The sequence below is a fragment of the Phascolarctos cinereus genome, unplaced genomic scaffold (assembly GCF_003287225.1).
Source record: "Phascolarctos cinereus isolate Bilbo 61053 unplaced genomic scaffold, phaCin_HiC Scaffold_3;HRSCAF=262, whole genome shotgun sequence".
In the NCBI taxonomy this organism is placed as follows: domain Eukaryota; kingdom Metazoa; phylum Chordata; class Mammalia; order Diprotodontia; family Phascolarctidae; genus Phascolarctos; species Phascolarctos cinereus.
Window position 1 is genome coordinate 221,610,073 of NW_027555736.1, and position 22,884 is coordinate 221,632,956.

A 22,884-nucleotide genomic window follows, 5' to 3' on the forward strand; every position below is an offset into this window, starting at 1 on the left:
CACTGCAGACAGCTTAGATTTGAATTTGTCTTTTGGGGGATCACTTTGTGTTCTGTAGCACCTGTATTTGCAGGTTTTTCACCTGGCATCTTCCCTACTAAAGTCTTATTTCAGTGCTTTGATGTGATTTGGAGATAATGCTGCTTTCTCAAAAGCTATCTTGGTAGTGGAGTGCATGGTCTGTCAGGTCTTAACCAAGCTAGAAAGGCTTCAATCAGACCTGCCATGCATTATGCATAAATTATTTAAGGACAGACCTGGTAAAATTTATCTGGGCTAAATTTTTAATTCAACTAGACCTAAATCTAACTAAAAGGTCAGATACCAAGTGGTTTTTTGTTTGTTTGTTTGTTTTTTGCAACTGCAACTCACAGAAAGTCAAGGTCTTTATCAGTAAAGGTATGACCCAGACTACTGAAATCAATTTGTCAATCAACCAGCATTGACTAGGAGCTCATCCAACTAGGAGACCAAACTTCTGTACAGAGTATAAACAGAATCCAGTTTGGGTGAGTCCTCACCCTGGGGAAATTATCCCATGTCCTTTTACCCCTCCATTAGAGTTTAGAGTGATCCAGCTCATGAAGGAGGAAACTAACCAGAGAAGTCCAGATGGAAATGGCTTCCCCTTGCTCAGATTGTGGGAGGCTGCTGAGTCTCGTGATTAAGCCACGTTCTCAGCAGGAGGAGCTGAGAACCCTCCTCATTAAATGTCCACTAATCAGGGTTGCTTTTTTACTTCTCAGGGGCATTCCCTATCAGAAAAGTATTTAAGGCTCTCAGAATCTCTACTGGAGGTCTTTGTTTACCAAAAGAAACTACTCATCATCAATTTATTGATTGCCAGCTAGTCTAATTAATAAATTGATTATTAATTACCCAGAAACTCTGTTTCTTGGGATTTTTCATTCATTTCAAAAGTAACATCAAAAAGGTAGGGTAGGAAGAGATCAGGCAAGTCCTCCAATGGAAGGAGAAATTTTTGAGTTGTCTTAAAGGAATCCAGGGAAGCCAAGAGGTGGAGATAAGAAAGAACAGTATCCTAGGAATTGAGGGATAATCAGTGTAAAGCAGGGAGATGGGAGATGTGTCCTTTAAATACCAAGGCAAACAAGCTGGAATTATTTTAATGTGAGAATGTATCTCAGTCTCTACTTATAGAGACCAACCTGAAAAAGACTTTCATCAAATTGCAGACATATAATCTCTATCCCTGGGACTGCAATGTCATATAAGGAATTCCTGGAGATTTCTTTTGTGCAAACTATTTGAAATAGGAAAATAGGGTTAACAGTCTTCCAGGGATATTCAACGCTGCTTTTAGGAAACAAACAGTAATGTCTATGCCTGTAAAGATTTTTATGACTCAATGTAAATTTGGTTAAGTACAATTTTGCTTTAGATCTCCTTTAAATCTGCTTGCATGCTTTATTTAGGCTTATGAATTCTACTTTGTCCCTAGAAAGTTGCTATCACTGGTGTTCTAATAAGTTTGCCATATCTAAGAAGACCACAAAAGGGGGGAAATATCCAAAACAACGTGGGCAGTACAGTATTAGTCATTATCTTGACAGTGGGGGGAAAACAATTCTTCACTTCCCCAGATAAAAGCCACTACCAAAACCAAAACAAGGTGGCCTGGGCTGCAAGACAAATTGCACCAGCAGTCAAAGAAATGCTTCTCTGTGCTGTGTACAGCCAACCTGTAGAGTTCATTATCAAAAGAGGTCACTGCTATAAGTACTGTGGTGTGCATTTACAAAAGGGCTGGATAATTTTATGACCACTAATAACATACACAGCTATCCAAGCTAAGATAATGATAAGGGTAATCAAATCTCATGCTTCATAGAACTCTGATCACTGGCAAAGAGCTAAAAAGAGCCCTGCTTAACTAAGTATAGCACTAACACATAATCCAGACAGCAGAGGAGGCAGGATCGTGGAACTTTATAGCAGAAAAAAACCCAACAGATAACCTTCCCACATATTAAAGATAAAATGATAGCATGATTGATCTAGCAACCAGCATGGGATAAAGTGCTGAGCCTGGAGTCAGGAAGATCTGAATTCAAATGTGGTCTCAGACACTTATTATCTGTGTGACCCTGGGCAAGTCACTTACCCTCAATCTGGCTCAGTTTCCTCAATTGTAAAATGGGGATTTTAATAGCACTTATCTCCCTGGGATGTTGTGAGGATCAAATAAGTTATTATTTGTAACAAAAAAAAGCACTTAGCACAGGGTCTGGTACATAGCAGGTGCTTAAGAAATCTCTTGGGATTTTTCATTCATTTCAAAAGTAACATCAAAGTTGGGGGTAGGAGTATGGAGGAGACCAAGAAAGTCCTTCAACAGAAGGATACATTTTTGAGTTGTCTTTTTTTCTTAGCTTGTATAATCTAAAGTATATTACTTTCTCTCTCTGGACCTCAGTTTACTAATCTACACAATGAAGCAGAGCTGTAAAAACAAGGTCTATTAACAGTTTATGTCAATGAAACTGAAGCACAGAAATGCTAAGGGACCTACATGAGATCACAGAGCAAGTTAATGGTACAACTGGCACTAAATACTAGGATATATGATTATTATATCATGCTAGATATAAAATTAAAAAGGGCATTAAAGGCCAAGTTTTTTGACTTCTAGTCTCATACTTTTTCAATTGTATCTTAATGGTATTTTATTCTCCTTTAAATGGTAGTATCACTTAAATTATGTACTGTCCACTTTTTCCCCACTCTCTCAAATTTGGGAACTAGGGTGGGAGAGAAAGAAGGTATATCCCAAAAGATACATGCCCGATGGGGGAGGTAGTGAGAAGACTGCAGGTAACACACAATCTAACCAATACTACCCATTTTGGAGATCTGCTGTGATGTCCCATCAGCCACCCACCAAACTCATGTGACATTCCTTCAACCTTGTGGTCCCTGAACAGCTTTCACAGAATCATGATATCAAAGGGTTTTAATGTTGGAATGGACCTGAGTGGTCATCTGGTCTAACTTATACAGAAAGAATCTCCATTAAAACATACTCAACGCATGGTTATTTAACCTCTCCTTAAAGACCTTCAAGGAGCAGGAACATGTCACTGCTTGGAGTAGGTCATTCCACTTTTGGAATCCTAATCATTAAGAATTTTTCCAGTCCTAGAAACTAAATTTGTCTCTTGCCAACTTCTCTCTGTTGTTCCTGGATCTTTCCTCTCAAGTCAAACAGAATAAATCTAATCACTCTATCACATGCTTGAAGACAGCTGGGATCTCCCCCTCTCCCCAAATCCTCTACCCTGCAGGACAAACAGCCCCAGGTCTTTTAACCAATCTTCACCTGGCATTAATTCAAGGCACTTTAGTATCCTGATCGCCCTCCTCTGGAAACCCCAGTTTATCAATATCATTCTAAAACTGTTTCTCAAAACTAAACACATTTCAAATGAGGTCCGAGTGCAAAAGCATTCTCCTATTCCTGGAAGCAATGTCCCTTACATCAGTATCCCCTTCTATGGTTCCCCCAAATCTTGAGGTCCCAATTGTCAGAACTCTGAAAAGAACAAAACATGAGGTGCTGTTAGGCATTATTCAGCATGGGAAAAGACGGCACACAGTGTTGGTAACACATAACAAAGAAGAGATCACCATGCAACTTTGTTATAACTACAATTACTTAGAAGGTAACTAAAAGAAAGACTCAACATCAATCCCAACCCTTGTCAGAAAACAACACATGACTCATTCTTCCATTGCACGCATAGTGAGGACAAAAATAAACCGAATAACAAAAAAAGGACTATGGTCACAGGTGACAGAGCTAGGAATAGAATGAAACCTTAATGACAGCCGTTTCCTATAATTATGAGTATGAGCTGACTCTGGTGTGAGAGGCAGCTCTCTCTGCTAGATTAAGGTAAGCTTACCTAAATGACTCTAAGTGTCTCCTGGTTCCAAAAGTGTCATCCTCTGGCTGGGAAGTTACTGGACTAGCTGTCAAGTTAATCTTTGAGGCTAATATAGTCCTACACTTTCCTCTGCCACCTCTCAGAGAAACAGTAACTCACCTTAGCAGGAATAATGGCAGAGCTCAGATCTAAGCTTATGACTCCACCGAGTGGGTGGTTAATGAATTCCCCTATCAATATCCTCAGCCTCCATGCCCTCTAAATACAGCCAGGCATATAAAATTCATCATCTTTAGCTACAGGGAGTCGATGTGTTATTTCTTGCATGGTTGCCCTGAACACTACCCCTGGAGTAACAACTGGCAACAATGTAAGCCATAGGTCAATGACACACTGCATTGAACCAGTGCTGTTGTGTCCTGTTCACCATTAACAGTGTTAACACCAAGGATAGAATCCACCACAAAGTACGTGGAGTTTGCCCTGTTTCCTAGTGCACGGACTGAAATATCTTTAAAAACTTATATTTGAATCTTACGCCACTCTCTTTCTATGCAAAAGTACCATACCTAGACACTATGGTAACAGGCTTCTTTTAAGTCAGTAAAATCCACAATCTGTGCTTGAAACTTCAGAAGACACTAATTTCAGTAAAGAGAAATGTTAAAACATCCTTTTTTTTTCAAAACATTTTCACAGAAGGCACTTTATTACAAACAAAATTGACAAAAGTGATAAAAGATGAAATCAGTTGATGTTGCAGGGGCTGTGGCTAATATGCTGTTAGTAGAGTAGTAAACTTGTCTAATCTTTTGGAAAAATAATTTGAGAAAAATGATGAGGTTGACTTTCAATCCAGCATTACCACTCCTGGACATCTACCATAAACAGGCCAAAAACAAAAGTCAGCATTCTATATGTACCAAAATATTCAGAGCAGCACTTTTCACGGTAGAAAAAAAAATATGAAACAAAATATATGCCAATCAACTGGAAAATGACTAGTCAAATTGTGGTCTACAAATATAATGGAATGTAATTGTGCCATGAGAAATGACAGATACGAGGAATTCAGAGAAACCTAGAAAAATTGTATTAAGTGATGCAGAGTGTAGAAAACAGCAGAGAGAACAGTATGTACAGTAACCATGATAATATAAAGAATATTATCACTAAAAGACATTAGAACTCAAATTAATATAATGAATGGCCAATTTTGATGCCAGAGGACTAATGATGAAATATAAATTCCTCCTCTTTATAGACAGGTAGGCAATGCTACATATACAATCAGACATGGTTGAAATGCCAGTTGGCTTTTTCCTTGTTACAAGGCAGATACCCAAGGATAGAGGTTATTGGGAAATGATAGTAATGTGTTAAAAAAAATTCTACAATACCTGACTTAAAAAATTTCAGAGGAATGCAATACTCTTTAAATAATGGCTGGAAGCTAGTATTGTTGTCACAATCCTAATTTTTCAAATCCATCAATGTACATGCCTGAATATTCTAAGATTTTCCCAACAAGACACAGATATGTCTTTTTAAGAGCCACTGGTGTTCATGATGAGAGAGATAGAAATATTTATTGAGTCCCCATTGTGTGCAAAGTACTGTGTCAGGTGGCATTGATCTTTATTTTCTTAGTTAGCTAACTATGATAAAAATTTTTCGTCTAGGTTATTCTTCATCTTCAATTCTCATTATTCCATCATCAAAAACTTCCTGTAGTTTTATATATCCCATTTACAACCAACCTTTCTGAGGCCCTTTGATATTTGGTGGCATAAGAAATCTCCAAAATGACTCCACTTGCTATCAAATTTGTAACCTATTCTTCCAGTAATAGTCACTCGATCTCTATAAAATATGGTTGTGCATGATAAGATTTAAATTGTGCTAGAGTAATCCAACAGTGCTCTGATCTACCATAGATCAATAATAAATATGTAGAACCCAAGTCCTCTGGTCCAAGGTTTTGGTTGATTATGTCTCTGAAATATTTTCTGAATATTATACATAGCAATGTTCTATTCCCTGTCCCATCGCAACTTTAAAAAAGAAAAAGAAAAAAAACACCACAATGTGAAACACACACACACACACACACACACACACACACACACACATTTTCTATGGTTCATCTGTATAACTAAAGAAGGGACTTGGAGAAAGAATATTCTGTCTACTTTGGAACAGTTACAGTAAAAGAGCTATAAAGAAGTAGATTGCATTAGGTTATAATACTGTGTAGAGAAATAATGCATGGTAATGTGACATTCAGGAAAATTAAGGAGATTTGCTTATCCTTGTGAAATAACTGTTCTGCTTTCCATAGATAAACCAAGTCCTCTAAGACACAATAAAGGAATCATCTAGAGTCCTTGTGACCTCAACTACTTTTGAATGTGAAAAGAAGGATCCTTCAAGTTTGTCAAACATTATTTATTTATCCATTCATTTATTTATCATTCATACCAGTGTAAAATATTCCCAGTGTGGGAATTCTCTCTACCAATAGAGACAGGCTCACAGATGTAAAGAATTTGAAGGGACCTAATAAGATATTCAGGCAGTCAGTCAACACGCATTTATTAAGTGCTTACCATGTCCCAGGAATTGCATTAAAGGGCCAGGCAAAATGTTAGAAGAAAAGTGAAGAAAAGGAGATTATTTTCTCATGGGGATGAAGATGTCATGGAAGACTTTGCAGAGGAGGCAAGATCACAGTTTGACATAGAAGGCAGGAAGAGCCTTCAAAAACTAAAGAAAAAAGGAAATGTTGGGCAGAAAAGGCATTCTAAAGCAAGGGGGTAAGTGGAAAGAAAAATCATAGAGATGGGAGAGGATGAGACAAAGGGATGAGAGAAAAAAGAGCTCCGTTTGACTAAAAAATAGAAAACAGAAAGTCATGCTGGTAGAGAAAAGACTGGATGGTTGGTGGAGCTAGTTTGCGGAAAGCTTTGAATACCATAATGAGAAATTTTTACAGTATCTAGGATTGGTTCCAAAACAGTGTTGGACACATAGTAGGCATGCCAAAATGGTTTTTCAAATTGAACTATTTCTCATTTCATGACATCCCCTTTCTCACAATGGATTAATCAATATCTGGATACCCAGTTAAATAAGCACAATGGGCAACTGTAACTTTAACATCAAGAAATCACAAGTACCACGTAGAGGGAAAAAGGCTAAGAGATTACAATAGAAGTAACTTGGGAATATTACATAGAGGCCAAAGCAAATATACAACTCACAAATGCCCTGGCCAATACCCTAACCTCAGCATGGCTTACATAAGCCTTCCAATTCATCAAATCCCTGCTCCAGCTCCCTCCCACCATGTTCTCCTCTGTCTCTGCCGAGATGGCACATCTAAGCTTGGAAGCCACTGAGAGAATCCCCAGCAGGCTCTCTCCACACAAGTGTCTAATGAGCTGGAAAAGCTCCTAAGCCTAGGAAACTCAAAAAGGACTTTGTCACTAAGAAGAAACAGCAATGGAAGGAATTATAACTGGCCTGCAGTGCACAGTCATCTGTGGGAAATGGAATTATACCTGTCGGACACCATTGTCCTTTGAATGTTTCCAAACCCCACGAGGGCCCAGGCATCACACACTCAGGAGTTCCAGCACTCCTCTGTTCATCTTTTGAGATTCCCCCAAACACAGATCCTGAGTGAAATCCATTCCAGCTGCTGGCCAAATCCGCAGAATAAGCTAAGAGAGTTGCCACCTAGCCCCACTGAGGACCAAGCTGGAAGATGTTGCTTTTATGTAAATATCCAAGTTAGAGACAGCCAAGAAATTGGCAAGGTTGGCAATTGGTGTATTCCTATGTGATCAAGGGAGATGGGCTATTTATATGTGTCAGAGATGAAATGGAACTATAAGAGCAGTCAAATGTGGTTCAGAAGGAAAAAAGCACTTGATTTTAAGTCAGAGGACTTAGATTCTAATTCTGCCTCAGCTACTTGCTATCTGTGTGACCTCTAGCAGGGTACTCAACATTTTTGTGCCTCATTTTCCTATCTTAAACAAGAGGAAAGTGAGTCCCTGATCCTTTTTCTTTAGGTGTTCAGGAGTCTTTTTGAATACAATAAATTATAAAATATATTTTATAATTACTTATGTATGTTTTTGTATTTATTATGTATGTAATATATACACATACATCTAGATTCACTTAGATGAACAATTTCAAACATTCAAACTGAAGAAGAAAGGAAGGAGGATCATTATGCACTCAGTTTTTTCTTGTATAAGATACAAGATTATCACAACATATAAACTGCCAACTTGGACCCTTTATCTTGGACTTATCCGGCTAAACCTGTAACCCAAAAGGATACTGCCCCATCCTCATTTTATTCCTTCATTTAAAACCCTGTCTTCCCATCATCTGCAAAGGTGAACCACCAGGACAATTAAAAAACAACCACTTTCTAAACATATCCCTTCTGGGGTGTAAACTTCTGAAACGGGGTCACTTCTGCGCTTCTAATGCAGGGTCATCCTAAATGGTGCATCCTCAAGCTTTCCCAGGCTGGCAGCAAGTATCTAGAGGGAATACGGCTGGTGCAGATTCTTGTCATACAGAGCAGATGCCTTGGCACATAAATTTCCACTGTGCCTGAAAGGCTCATAATTAAAAAATGAATCCAAAAGGATTTACTGTAAATTACAAACACAGAGAAACTAATAGGATGTCTTTTTTCCACCTAGTATTAGCTACATAAAGAGAAACTAATTGCTGCCCTATTCTTCCCTACCCTCTACTTATAGGGGGTGAAAAGGAGGTCATCAGGAGTTTTATTATAGTAGTAGTAGGCACTTCATGGTAATCTTCTCAATGGTACAGTTCAGCCATTTCCAAGGCACTATTGTGTAAAGAAGGGTTTGCATAACGTACCCCAACTCCTCAGTGCCTAGATACCAAGGCTAAGAGACAGCTGCTATGGGTAAAAGAATAATAGACTCTGATCACATGGTCAGAGCAGGTACAATGCTGAACAGTGGATTTCAATGAAGCAGGGAGACTTGTATGCAAAAAAGATTTCTCATTTCTAAGACACGCATTCACTCTGTAGGGAGCTCATGTGATGCAGTCTTCAAGATCCATTTACACTCATCAAATACAGATCATCTATCTGTTATCTCATTAATATAGCTATGAATAATCAATACAGGGAATAACGCATCATGGAAATGAGAGTACCAAAAATATCTAGTTTTAAGCAAGCAACTTCTAATTTGTTTTGCTTCAGATTTTTTTAAAAAAATTAATATTTTGAGGGAAATAAAAATTAAAAAAACATATAAAGAATAAAAATAAATAAGAAAAAATACTTGTGTGGAGTGATGGGGATGAATAATAAGACATGCAGTTTATATCTTTATATTCAATTCAATGAATATTTAAGCACCTACTATGCACTTTGCTTACAATTAAGTGGATAGTGATAGGAAATGGACTTGTGCTTGGCACAGTGCCTGACACACAGTAGGAGCTTAATAACCACTTACTGGGTGACTGACTGATTTTGCAGGTATACAGAACTCCCAGGTGAGGAAATGACTCCTCCCAATGCAGATGTGCCACTTAGAGTCCTGGAGACTTGCCTAGAGCATTGAGAGGTTAAGGGACTTGTCAAGGCCACATTCTTTTTTAAATATAAAATGTCTTTTTGAGCTAGACGCTGCTTTGGATTTGGAAGATCAAGGAATTCTTCATAGAGGAAGTGTCTGTATAACATGGCTTAAAGCTCAGACATTAAATAAAAGGATTGATTTATTAAAGGAGGGAGAAAAATCTTAGGAATAGAGAATCTCAGAGGTGGAAGAACCCTGGTTCAACCAACCTCTCCCACACTTAAATAGGACACCCCTCTTCAAAATCCACAAATGGATATCCAATCTACTCCTGAAGAGATCTCATAGAAAGCTTACTGACTGCTGAAACAGCCTATTCTCCTTGTTTTGTTGTTAAGTTGTTTTTCAGTCATGTCCAACTCTCCCTGACCCCATATGGGGTTTTCTTGGCAGAGATACTGGAGTAGTTTGCCATTTCCTTCAGCTGCTCATCTTATAGGTGAAGAAGCTGAGGCAAACAGGGTTAAGTGATTTGTCCAGGGTCATATACCTAGTTAGTGGCTGAAGCCATATTTGAACTCAGGGAGATGATTCTTCCTGATTCCAGGCCCAGCACTCCATTCACTGTGCCAACTAGTTGCCCTATTCTTCTTTAGGACAGTTCTAATTTTTAGGAAGCTTTTTTTTTATATGGAATCTAAATCCAATTCTCAACTTTTCTCCATTGCTCCTTGCTGCATTTTTTGAGATTAAGTAAAAGAGATCCAATCCCTTTCCCACATTATAGCCTTTTGCATATTGGAAGTTGATTATTATGTCCTTCCTAACTCTCTTCTCCAAGTTCAAAATCTCTGATTCGTCCATCTAATCCTTGTATACAATGGTTTTGAGTCTCCTCACCATTTTGATCAGCTTCCTCTGGGTTCCCCTCAATATTCTTCCTTAAACCTGGCACCCCACACTGAATACATAGGTAGGCAGTGAAGTTGACAGAGTGTTGGGATTGAAGTCAGGAAGATCTGAGTTCAAATTCAGCCTGAGATGCTTACTAGTTTTGTGATGCTGGGCAAGTCACTGAACCTCTATTTGCCTTATTTTCAACTATAAAATGGGGATAATAATAGTAATTACCTCATGGGGTTATTGTGAGGATTTAAACAAGATAATATTTGTAAATATTAGTATAGTTCCTAGCATGTAGTAAGCTCTATATAAGTGCTAGCTATTATTATTATTATATTATTATTATTATTTATTATTATTATTATTACTATTGTCATTATACTCCAGATGTGCCCTATTAATAACAAAGGGCTGAGGGACTATAGCATCCTTTCTTCAGAAAGCTATGCTTCTGTGAATCCAAACTAAGGTTATATCAGTTTTGGAGGTTATCATATCACATACTATAAGATAATGGACTGGCATGTGTCCAATTAGTGACTTATGGGGGATAATACAAAATAAAGCTGGGGTGGTAGTTTGGTGTAAGGTGGGTATTAAATCTTTACCTTAGAATAATGGGAGTGATGTGGTCAGATATGTACTTTAGGAAGATCATTTTGCTATCATTGTGAAGGATGAATTGGGGAAGAGAAAGATTAGAGACAGGGACACTATTTAGGGAGCTCTTACACCTGCTAACAACAATTAACAAGGACCTTAGTGGGTGCGATAGAAGTGGAAGGAAAAGAAAGGAATAATCATTTATACCACACCTACTATGCGCCAGGCACTGTTGCTAAGCATTTTATAAATATCATCTCATTTGATCCTCATGACTCTGTGAGGCAGGTGCTATTATTAACCCCTTTTTTAGAGTGGATGAAAATAAGGCAAACAGGTTATGTGACTTGCCTAGGGTCACACAACTTGTAAGCATCTGAGGCTGAATTTGAACTCAGATCTGCCTGACTCCAGTCCTAGCACTCTGTCAACTTCACCAGTTAGCTGCCCAAAGAAGGACACAGACATAAAAGATAGCATAGAATTAGAATCAGCAAGACCTGGCAACTGAATGGACATGGCTGGTGAAGGAGAGGGAAGATTAAAGATTAGCTTAAAGGTTTTATGTCTGAGTGACTAGATTAAAGGATCATACCATCAATCAAAATATAGGGATATTAAAAGAAAGGGCTAGTTTGGAAGAGAACATGATGAGTTCAGTTTGGGGATATATTAAGATTGAGGTCAAGGCAGGACTTTGAGGTGGATATATTCAGTAGCAGTTTAAATGCAGGACTGGACCTCAGAGGAGAGGTCAGAAATGAAGAGATAGATTTGGGAGGCACCAGAATGGAAGCAATCATTGAAGCACAAAGGTGGAGAAAGTTGTCAAGGGAGAGAAAGTAGAGAGAAAAGGACCAAATGGCAAAGTCAGAAATCATAGAATCATAAATGTTGGTTGGCTCTGAAAAGGGCCATCGAAAAGATCTATTCTAACCCATTTATTTTAAAGCTAAGGAAAATGGAGCCTAAAGAGAGAGTGACTTGACCAAAGTCTCACAGAAAGTAAGCGGGAGAGGCACACAGGTCTTCTGGTTTCAATGCAGAATGTTAGAATGTAAATCTGTTTAGGACAAGGATTTTGTATCTCCATTGCACCTGACAAATAAGAGGCATTTAAAGAAAGTTTTAGTCACTGTTTTAAGTCCATTGTTTTCTCTATTCTACTATATTTGTCCCAAAGTTTACCTACAAGAACCTCCTTATATATTTTTTTCTTTGAAAATGTCTTCCACGGGGATTATGTACCTTTGCTAACAATGAGACATTTCAGAATCCCCTTTTTTCAGAGGTGTCTTTAGAGTAAGTCCAGCAAACAAGAGAAGCAATGCTACCACTAAACAGAGATACTTCATTTTGGATTTTAAAAAATAACTTACAAAATTTGTTACCAAATAACTTTTGAATGTTTCAAGCAATGAAATCTATCAGCAAAGGAATAGGACTTGCTTTGAAAGTAATTTTAAATGAAGAGTTCAAGAAATGTTTAAATACTGGCAACAGGGAGGTGGGAGAAGAAAAGCATTGGATTTATAGTTAGAAGGCCTGGGTTCAAGTTCTGACTCTGCCATTTGATAACTGAATGTTCTGGAGCAATAATAATTATGTAATAATTTTGAACCTCAGCTTCCTCATCTGTAATAACAACAATAACAGTACTTTTATAATGTTTTAAATATATTACTTCATTTAACACTCACCTCAAGTTGATGAGGTAGATATCACTTTCTATGAAACAGAGGTAACTACCACCACTACTTCTACTACTACTACTACTATTACTACTACTACTACTACTACTACTACCACTACTACTACAACTGTCTACTGCTGCTACTACTATTATACATATGACACATAATAGTTGGCTATTGTTGGCTATTTTTGTTTTTGAAATGACTATAAATTAATTAATATGTTATGTACAACATTCTGACTCATACAGATTTTTAAATATCATGAATTAAATATCAGGACTAGTAGTAGAAATAGTAGAAGTAGTAGTAGTAGTAGTAGTAGTAGTAGTAGTAGTAGTAGTAGTAGTAGTAGTAGTGTCTAACATTTATATAGTGGTTTAAGACTTGTAAAGTACTTTACAAATTTCTCATTTTATCCTCACAACAACCCTGGGAGGTATGTAGTATTATTATCCCCATGTTACAGATGAGGGAATAAAGGCATATAGAGGTCAAGTGACTTGCTTAATGACACAAAACTAGTAAATGTCCAAGTCCAGGTTTGAACTCAGGTTTTCCTAACTCCAAGTTCAATGCTTGATACTTTGTACTACTCTACTGCCCATAGCCTCTTTCTCCTCCTAATATTAGTACTACTAATATCATTTAGAGCTGCCATGTAACAAGTAATTAGTCCATGACCTGAAACCTTTTAATGATAGGGTATTGGTAACTAACTTCATCCATTTCTGCAGGCATAGATACTGTGTAGATAATCTCCATTCAGATACATGCTTAAGAGAGAGGCTTTGTTGTAGATAGGGCTTTAAGGTTTGTGAAATATCTCATATACAGTATCTCATTTGATTTTCACAACATCCTTCAGTGCAAGTGCGCTATAACTATCATCTCCCCATTTTCGTAGATGAAAAAATTGAAGCCAAGAAAGGTTAAGTGATTCGCACAAGGTTGTATAGCTAGTAAGCGTCTAAGATTTGAATCCAAGTCTTCCTGTCTCCAAGTGAACCATTCTATCCTTTCATTATGCCATATAGATGCCCCCATTTCCATTAAGTTCCTCACAGGATTGCTGTGAGGATGGAATGTGATTAAAACATATTCTTTTATGTAGACTTAAGAGGAAGTATGGCACATACAAATCCTTTGCCATCTGAAAAACACCATACAAATGTTGGCTATTATTATTATCCTGAGCTACTATTGGCATGATACCTTCCAGGACAAGACAGCATTCACTCATTTAGATATACTGTCTATGCTATACTCATAGCATGTTATACTTATGCCCATATGCATAAGTATAACAACATATATTTAATATATTCTCTTACACATGTTATACGAGCAGAGTGGCATGCGGTGTCTGAAAACCAGGATGATCTGTGTGCATGTCCTGCCTTTGATACGTAATGGTTGCCTATTTTTCTTTCTTGAAATGACCAAAAACCAATCAATATGTTATGTATAACATCCCAATTTGCATGAGTTTCAAAATATCGTGACTTAGATGTGAAAATTGTAATTTTATTCACAAAGACAAAGTTCAAGACAATGGAGGCTTAGTAAATGGCTACCTTGGACAAGCTTCTTAACCTATTAGGCAACACTCTATGACTAGATAAGTTGAAAATAAAGTGCTGACTGGAAGAGGGATTTTCTGAATCCAGGAGTTTCTTATACTGATGAAATCACAAGTTCAGTCCTTACGCTCAAAAAAAAATATTGAAAATATCTACCCATCAATTACACCAATGACAATTATAGCAAGGCTACAATTTTGAGCAATGTTCTTGCTTCTCTTAGCAGTTCCTCATACCTTCATGTCATAAGATCATTGAATTTAGAGTTGAAAAAGACCTTACATATCATCTAGTTCAACCTCCTTATTTTACAGTGCCCTCATCTGTAAAATGAGGGGTTTGGATTGGATGGCCTTCAAGTTTCCTTTGAGCTCAGAAGCCTATGATCCAGTGCCGCTTTGGGATCATCACTGTCAGCTGAAAATCCAAGCTAAAATGGTAAGTGGGGCTTCCAGTTCCACATAGGGCAACAAAGCGTCTCTCTTAAGCATGTATCTGAATGGAGATTATCTACACAGTATCTATGTCTGCAGAAATGGATGAAGTTAGTTACCAATACCCTATCATTAAAAGGTTTCAGGTCATGGACTAATTACTTGTTACATGGCAGCCCTAAGTCACATTGCTTTCAGTTAGCCACCCTAAAAAATAATAAATCATGAGAATGAAAGGGAACTACTGATGGTATACAGCTTGCAATGACCTTAAACCAATCAATATGTGTTACACAACCTTCCAACTCACATGAGTTTTTAAAATATTAGGACCTAGATTTGCAATGTGTGGTTTTATCCACAGAGGCAAAGTACGAGACATCTAAGGCTTAGCAAATGCCTACTGTTTGCATTTATATTTATACTGTGCTAGATGCCAGGGCATATAGTATATTTATTATGGCTTGAAAAGTATAATACAACAAAGACTTGGAAAGTTTTACTGTGTGCTGGGTTGCTACCTGGGCTAGGTCCTGAGGTAAATGCTATGGTAAATGTGGCTTGATTTCTCCTTGTCATTTTAACTTCATTTTTAGAGTTCCTAAGAGCAGGTGGACAGTATCACTATAATCACCAGACAGAAGAAAAGGATGGGGGAAGAGGATGGAAACCTAAGCTTTCATGGTTGGACTCTAGGGGCTGACCTCCAGGTTTTTAAAATGATCATTTCTAACCATTCCTTCTCTGCTTCCCAGAGCTGCCTGGCATTCTGCCTGGGCTCTGGTTCAGAGTGAAGTGAGAACACTACCACCCAGGGGAATTAAGATGGTAAACTGCTTACTTTCCCTGTTACCTGAAATAACAGGTGCTCGAAAGATGCTTTAATAGCCACAGCTGAAGCTGGAGCTTCCTGAACCAAAGACAGACACCTCTAAATGCTAGCAAGCAATGATCTAATCAAAACTCTTGATTTTCTCCAAAGACCATATCTCTGCCTCAATTTTTTCTAGGCAAATCTGATTATTTTCCTTTTTTCAGAGGTTGGCTGCATTCCCCAGTTGATCTTTTCTCTTAACTGCTTTCCTTTTTCCTGCTATTTAAAACTGAACTTTTATTGTTCCAAATTAAATCCATTCTTTCTAGCCCTGTCATTGCTAACTAATGAGAACAATTCCTCTCTTCACTCTTGGTAACTGCACTTAGGTACTTATAGATGAGAATCATATCCTTTCTTAGCCTACATTTTTTTCCAGACTGCACATGCTATAAAATGGGTTAATTGTTGCTATAAAAATACTTTCTATCATCATAGCATGGCAATTTTCCACCCCAAATCATTTAAATTTCCTAGAATTGTACTAGTCCACATGGTATCAAATAGCTAAGTGTAAATGCTCATTTGGCTTACAGACACAAGGCCTAGATTGAACAAGCTTGGTGTTTTCCTTCCCTTTTGGTTACCATACTTCACCATACCTTTCATTCTCAAAAAACGAAACAAAACAAAACAAAAAACCCAAAGAATCTCCAAAAAGACAACAGCCTGAAAGATCTTTAATATTCAAATCTGCTATTCTATTTGCACCTGGGACTATCAAGAAACCCATCAATGATTTTCCTTTATCCATACAGCACACAAACTAGATTGCTGGTGGGTGATCAGAGGCTGAGCTATCATCAAACATGAGAAGGAACACAGTGGATCAACCTCTTTGACACTTGCACTAGCAGAGTCAGAGCGCCAACGTACCAATGCCAAACCCTATGACTTCTATAAGTGAGAGTTAGACTGAATATACCTACATGACCAATGTAATGCCAGCATTGCATCAAAAGTTACTCTTTATAAGCACATACTTGCTGTACATGTCCGGAATAGTCCATTGTTTCCATCTACACTACAAGCAACAGAAAAAGTTTGAGGGACGAGTATATCCAAGTTGAGGTCCATTACTCACTATGTGAAGCTGGAGGAAATCACCAAGCCCTGGAGCACTGTCAATTCGAACCAGGATGCCATCCTTCACTGTTGTACTGAAGCCCACGGCAAGGCGATCTGAGCGTGTGCTGGGTCTGTCATTTGCAGGCCAGGTGTAGAGTATGAGTCCTCCACTTTTCCCAAAGATGTATGTAGCACCGGCTGCAAAAGACAAGAAGAAAGGGGAGATGTGAGCCTAATTCCTTTGTTTTCACCAGCTGCAGCAATGCTGCTGAGACTTGCCTCCAAACAGCTGTGGAGGAGAACGTCCCTCACACAACAGTGTTTTGTTACCGAGAGTGATGGTGTCCAGGGCCTAGGAAGCTGCTGTCACCCTAAATTAAAGATGTTCGCAAAATGAATTAATAGCAAAGCAGATGTTAAAAAGACACACTCTTAACATTTCCCATTGCTGGGAAATGGGACAGGACAGACGATGCCTCCTGTTTGAGATCTTTATGCATTGTGACAAAAACCTTTCTCCAGCCCTCCCTTTGGAATTAATCTCACATTCCATCTTGTATACGTACAACACGGAAGACTAGCCCTTGATCCCTCTTAGCTATAAGTATATTCTGTTCAGTGAAGCAGTAGTTACCAGTTCCATTTCCAGAAATATATCGTGTAAGTTAAGAGAATACAGAAGCTAAACGACATCTTTTTTTATATCCTCTGCTGAACATTTGGAGCACTCTGTAGAAAATAAACATGTTGATGAGAAACATACACATTGTGACAAATACTATTTCCATGCGTTGTAGTTCTGGCCCACTAGGTAGGTATTTAGAAGTGTTAGAACCTTTAAGTAAAAAAGAATTATGTTCTTCTAAGTGTGGTGATCATGAGGCACTCAAATGACCTTTTAAATTTTCTCTGGCCTTTAAAACAATTTTAAAAAAAACTCAATGACAACAAAAACAAATTTTTTTTCTCAACCACATACCAAAGAACAGGAATTAGGCTGTATCTAACTGAATGAAAGTCCCAATACTATGAAATCTAAACCAAGAAATTATATTTTAAAATAATAATAGCTCAATGGGTAGTTATTAATTTCATTCTAACATACCCAATTATTACTTAAAAATGTAAAAAAGAGAAAGGAACTCAGAAAAAAACCCTCCATCTTTCAAATTACACATTTATTATGCATTGTGGCATTATGGATGTAGCAGACCTAGGTTCAAGTTTTGTCTCTAACACGTACTAGCCTTTGACCATGGGCAAGTCATTTAAGTTCTCAATGCCTCAGTCAACTACATAAAATGCAAAGTTGCCAGAAAGTTGAAAAGTACAGGAAATTTCCACAACCAACAGTTACTCCCAAAGATAAAATCATAGGTTTCATTCTTCTTGCTACTCCCTCATTCCCCTTGAAAATAGTGGCATAGATGGAAAATAATAATCTGAACTTGGTGGCAATCTTATTTCATCATCATCATCATCATCATCATCACATCTGAAGTTGTAAGTGAAATACACAAAGGAGCATAGATTTAGAACTGGAAGACACCTGCAAAGCCATCTAATCCAATCCCTTCATTTCACAGATGGGGATACTAAGGTCCAGAGACATGACTTAGGGTACAGCTAGAAAGTGTTAGAGGTGATTTGAACCAGGTCCTATGACTCCAAATCTATGCTCTTTCCACCATACCATGCTACTTCCCATCACAGGCATTTTCCTCTTACATTTGCTTCCAAAAATGCAAACTCATTTGATGTGAAACTTTTCTTCTTGGGCTCCTGATGAACATGTGCTTGCCATTTAGAAATGCTTTAATATGCTCCACTGAGTAATCAATTCAGATTTCTATAACATCTACTGAAGCTCCTAATATATCTTGGCCACATTTGCTCTCAGAGTTAATACACATCTGTGCCAGCCAGAAGGCAGGGTATGACCCTCCTGACTGGACTAAAAAAAGAAACAAAGAAAGAAAAAAGGTAGCTTGTCCAAAACTCCTAAGGCAAACTGTGGGGATGTTTGGGATTAGAAGTACATGTCAAACACACCCAATCACCAAGTATTGAACTAAATTCAAGTTTAGTGAGAGATTCTCCATTCTGTCCACTCCTAAAGGTCACCACCTTAGATACTATAGTGTGTTCAGCATACATATAATGTGTTATCCCTGCTTCCTATTTCCTTCTCTGAGTTTCTAAATCTTTAGGAGACACTCTGAATTTAAAGTAATTCACTGTACCTCTTCCATTTAGCTTGCAGTATCTACTGGTGAGTTTGTGACTAATTTTGTATACACACAATATTTACGACTCTCTGTTGACAAGCCTACTCCAAGCCTCTTCATGCTAATTACAGATGCAGGGATCATGAATTATCCATGGCATCTGTCCATATATACAGAATTTGAACAATTTACTTTAAATAGATTAACTACAAATGCCATCATCACCACTCTTTTAATTCTTTATTTCTATAGCACTAAATGATTGAAGAACTGGGCTAGATTAATTCAAAACGGGGGAAAAAACAGCAAAGCAAATCAAAGCATGAGCCCTATCAGTAATCTGCAAAATCCCATTACATCATATCCTAAGTGTTTCATTGATTCTATTACATGGAACAATTCACACTAGCTCCCAATAATACTAACCAGGAGGTGATTTTTTTTACAACCATAAAGATCAAAGGTCTAAGACAAATATTTCCTTATAAATTAGATGAGAAGATGTCTTTGTTCTCTTTCAGCTCATTTTAGTTATACCCCATTTACCCAACCTCAGCATTTTTATAATTACATAGGATCAGAGGTTTGGGTGCCTTAAAGATCACCTGGTCCAAGACCTTTTTTGGACAGGTGAGGAAACTGAAGATCAAAGGGATTAAGTGCTTTAATAATAGCAATAACCGCAAACATTTAAATAATGCTTCAAGGTTTGCAAATTTTACTACCTGTTATCTCATCTGACCCTCACAAGAACCCTGGAAGGTAGGGGCTATAGTTTTCCCCAGTTTTCAGATGTAGAAACTGAGACTATAAGAAGGTAAGTGACTTGCCCAATGCTACATAACTAGTGTCTGAGGCAGAATTCCAGTGCAAGTCTCCCTCACTTCAAGACCACATCCAGTACTCTTCTCCTAGCACCATATATATATATAGTGGCCCCTAGGTACATTTACCCAGACCATACCAGGAGTATACACCCAAACGCTCTGACTCCAAATGTAGTACTGGTCTCAGTGTGCCACACTGCCTTTCCTTAATCATCATATGACCCCCATTTCTTGTTATAATTATAGTATCTTAAAATTGGAAGGCACCTTTCTAGGTAATCTAATCTAATTTCAGCAATCTCCTGCACAATATCCCTGGCAGTGACCACCTAGAGTCAATTTGAAAATAAATAGTAAAGAGGAATGACCTGTGAAGTCATTAATACAGGGAATCTTTGGCGAGAAAATTCTTTCTAGCAATGCAGATTCATAATTGCTGTGAAATGTATAACCTTGGAGAGCTATGAGATGAGGTATGTTGCAGTGAGAGACACTGTGAGGCTAAATGAGTTGCTTATAGCATCTCAAATCTCAGACACTGAGCCAGTATCTCCGAGGGAGGACTTGAATTCAGGTCATCCTGTCTCCAAGGCTAGTTCTCCATATCCCATCTGCATTATGTCATGAATTAGAACATTCTATTTTAGGGACAACTCTTATTCTTAGAAAGGTATTAGAGTCCAAATCTACTGTTCAACCTCTTCTACTATTGATCCTAGCTCAGGGCCATGGAAATTCACAGAATAAGTCAACTCCTCCTTGCACAGAAAAGTCCTTCAAGTGTGTAAATATAGCTATTGTTGTCTCTTTAAAACTCCTTTCCAGGCTGAATCACTAATTCCTTTAATTATTCCTCACATAGTCTGGGTTTCAAATTTTTCTTCATTAAGATCAAGATCAACTGCCCTTGGTCTCACTGGTGTGTGTGTGTGTATGTATGTGTGTGTGTGTTGTACTTGCTCTTCAATTACATGTAAAAACAATTTTTACATTTGTTGTTTGTTTTTTGAGATTTGAGTTCTTAATTCTATCTCTCCCTCCCTGCCCTCCTTGAGATGGTAAGCAATCTGATAAAAGTTATACATGTACAGTCATGTAAAACATTTCCATATTAGTCATTTTGTGTAAGAAGACTTACAGAGAGAGAGAAAATGAAAGAGACAGAGACAGAGACAGAGAAAGCAAAAAAGAAAGAAAGAGAGAGAGAGAGAGAGAGAGAGAAAGAAAGAAAGAAAGAAAGAAAGAAAGAAAGAAAGAAAGAAAGAAAGAAAGAAAGAAAGAAAGAAAGAAAGAAAGAAAGAAAGAAAGAAAAAGGAAGAAAGAAAAAGGAAGAAAGAAAAAGGAAGATGGAAGGAAGAGAAAATAGTATGCTCCAGTCTATATTCTGACATCAGTTCTTCCACTGGAGGGAGATAGCATTTTTCATTATGAGTCCTTTGGGATTGTCTTGAAACACTGTATTGCTGAGAATAGCCAAGTCATTCACAATTCTTCATGATATAATATTGCTGTTACTGTGTACAATGTTCTCCTGGTTCTCCTCACTTTGAAAAAATACTTTAACAACTGTATTTAAATATTATCAATTTCCTTTGATATCCTAAGTACTTTTTAAGCATTTAAAACATTTTTTCTCAGAAGGGTTCCATAGGGATTCACTAGACTACCTAAGTGGTCCATGACACAAATAAGGTTAAGAATCTTGACTCTAGACAGACAGACATTAAACTCCTACTAGTGTAACTTAGGATTGCATCCCCTATATTCACAGTCATATTAAACTACTTAGTAAAAGGATAGAGAAATGGATCAGGACAAATCTATTAACACTTATCTATAAACCTTTCAAAATATAGTTTCTACTTATAGTGGGTCAGATGTGTTATCTTTATGAACAAAAAATAGTGGCACAGCTCTCAATTATTCACACAGGTGTAGAAAAACCACTGAGATGAACTAATTCAGAACTTTTCTGTAGTGTTGCATTATTGGACTTTGAAATGTGATCTAACACACCCACAGGCACGCACTTGATTATTCCCTGTCTTTCTGGCAACAACATATTTCTAAAGTAGCCCTACTTCTAGTGACAACAGGCTGAGTTGGACAGTGAATGAAGGCCACAAAAACCCTACAAATCAAAAACTCTGTGAACATAGAATGTAAAGTTGGCTTTACCATTTACTTAACTATTTTACTGTTTGCCTTATGACTAGGGTGGGTATATAGTTAGGTAAGGGAGGAAGAGAAAGAAGAAAGGGAAAGAGGAAGGAAGGAAAGAAGGAAGGAAGAATGGAGAGAAGGAAAGAATGGAAAGATGGAAGGAAATAAGGAAGGAAAGACTTACAAAGTACCTACAATGTTCCAGAAACTGTGCTTAGTATTTTATGAATATTATCACATTTGATCCTCACAACAGCTCTGTGAGGCAGATGCTATTATTACACATATTATATAGTTGAGAAAACTGACAGACAGGTTTAGTAACTTGCGCAGGGTCATATAATTAGTAAGTATCTGGGGCTAGGATTGAACTCAAATTTTCCTGATTACAGGCCCAGTTCTCTATCCAAAGCACCACCTAGCTAATGAAACCAAACATTTAGCCTATGAATTTGAATTTGACTTAAGAGAAACAAAGCTAAGGAGCCAGTTTCCAAAGAACTGGAGCTGTGACTTGTCCAAAGGACAATGGAGAGGTCTACAAAGGAAGACGTTCGGCTACAACATATTACAAACAAAGAATTATGTTGAGAAAATGATAAAAAGTGTGTTGGGGAACTGCATGACCAGAAAACAAAATGGATTCATCATATAGTGAGAGCAGGGGACAAAAGTGGGCTGTTCTGATCTCCTGCTAGCCAAATAACACCAACATAATATGAAAAAAGGTCTTTAGTACATCAGTACATTGGGTGGACCCCATGTAGTGAATTTATAAGAGGATATGGACAAGAGTTCACAGAGGGTGAGCGGCAATTATGGGTTACAATTGGAATCACTGGAGCACTGGAGTGTTTTGTTTTGTTTTGGTTTGTTTTGGTTTGGTTTGGTTTTACTCTATACCTTACTGTCTATCTATCTATGAGACTGAAAGACTTGTACAGAAAAAAAGTACTCTGAGATTATATATTTATATATACACACCCTCTACGCTCTCTGTTT

At 37.7% G+C, this 22,884-nt stretch overlaps 1 protein-coding gene across 7 annotated transcripts in view; it reads right to left on the reverse strand.

Moving 5' to 3' along the window:
- The window catches only part of NRXN3 (neurexin 3), a 2,091,311-nt gene that overhangs the window by 475,913 nt on the left and 1,592,514 nt on the right, over nt 1-22,884 (reverse strand). For all 7 annotated transcript variants that reach the window (XR_013485433.1, XM_078151451.1, XM_078151449.1 and 4 more), the window contains one exon: nt 16,681-16,862. Coding sequence is in view for 6 of the 7 variants with exons in the window: in XM_078151451.1 (XP_078007577.1) it covers nt 16,681-16,862 (182 nt within the window). In the remaining variant the exon portion in view is untranslated. The remainder of the gene's footprint in view (nt 1-16,680; nt 16,863-22,884) is intronic.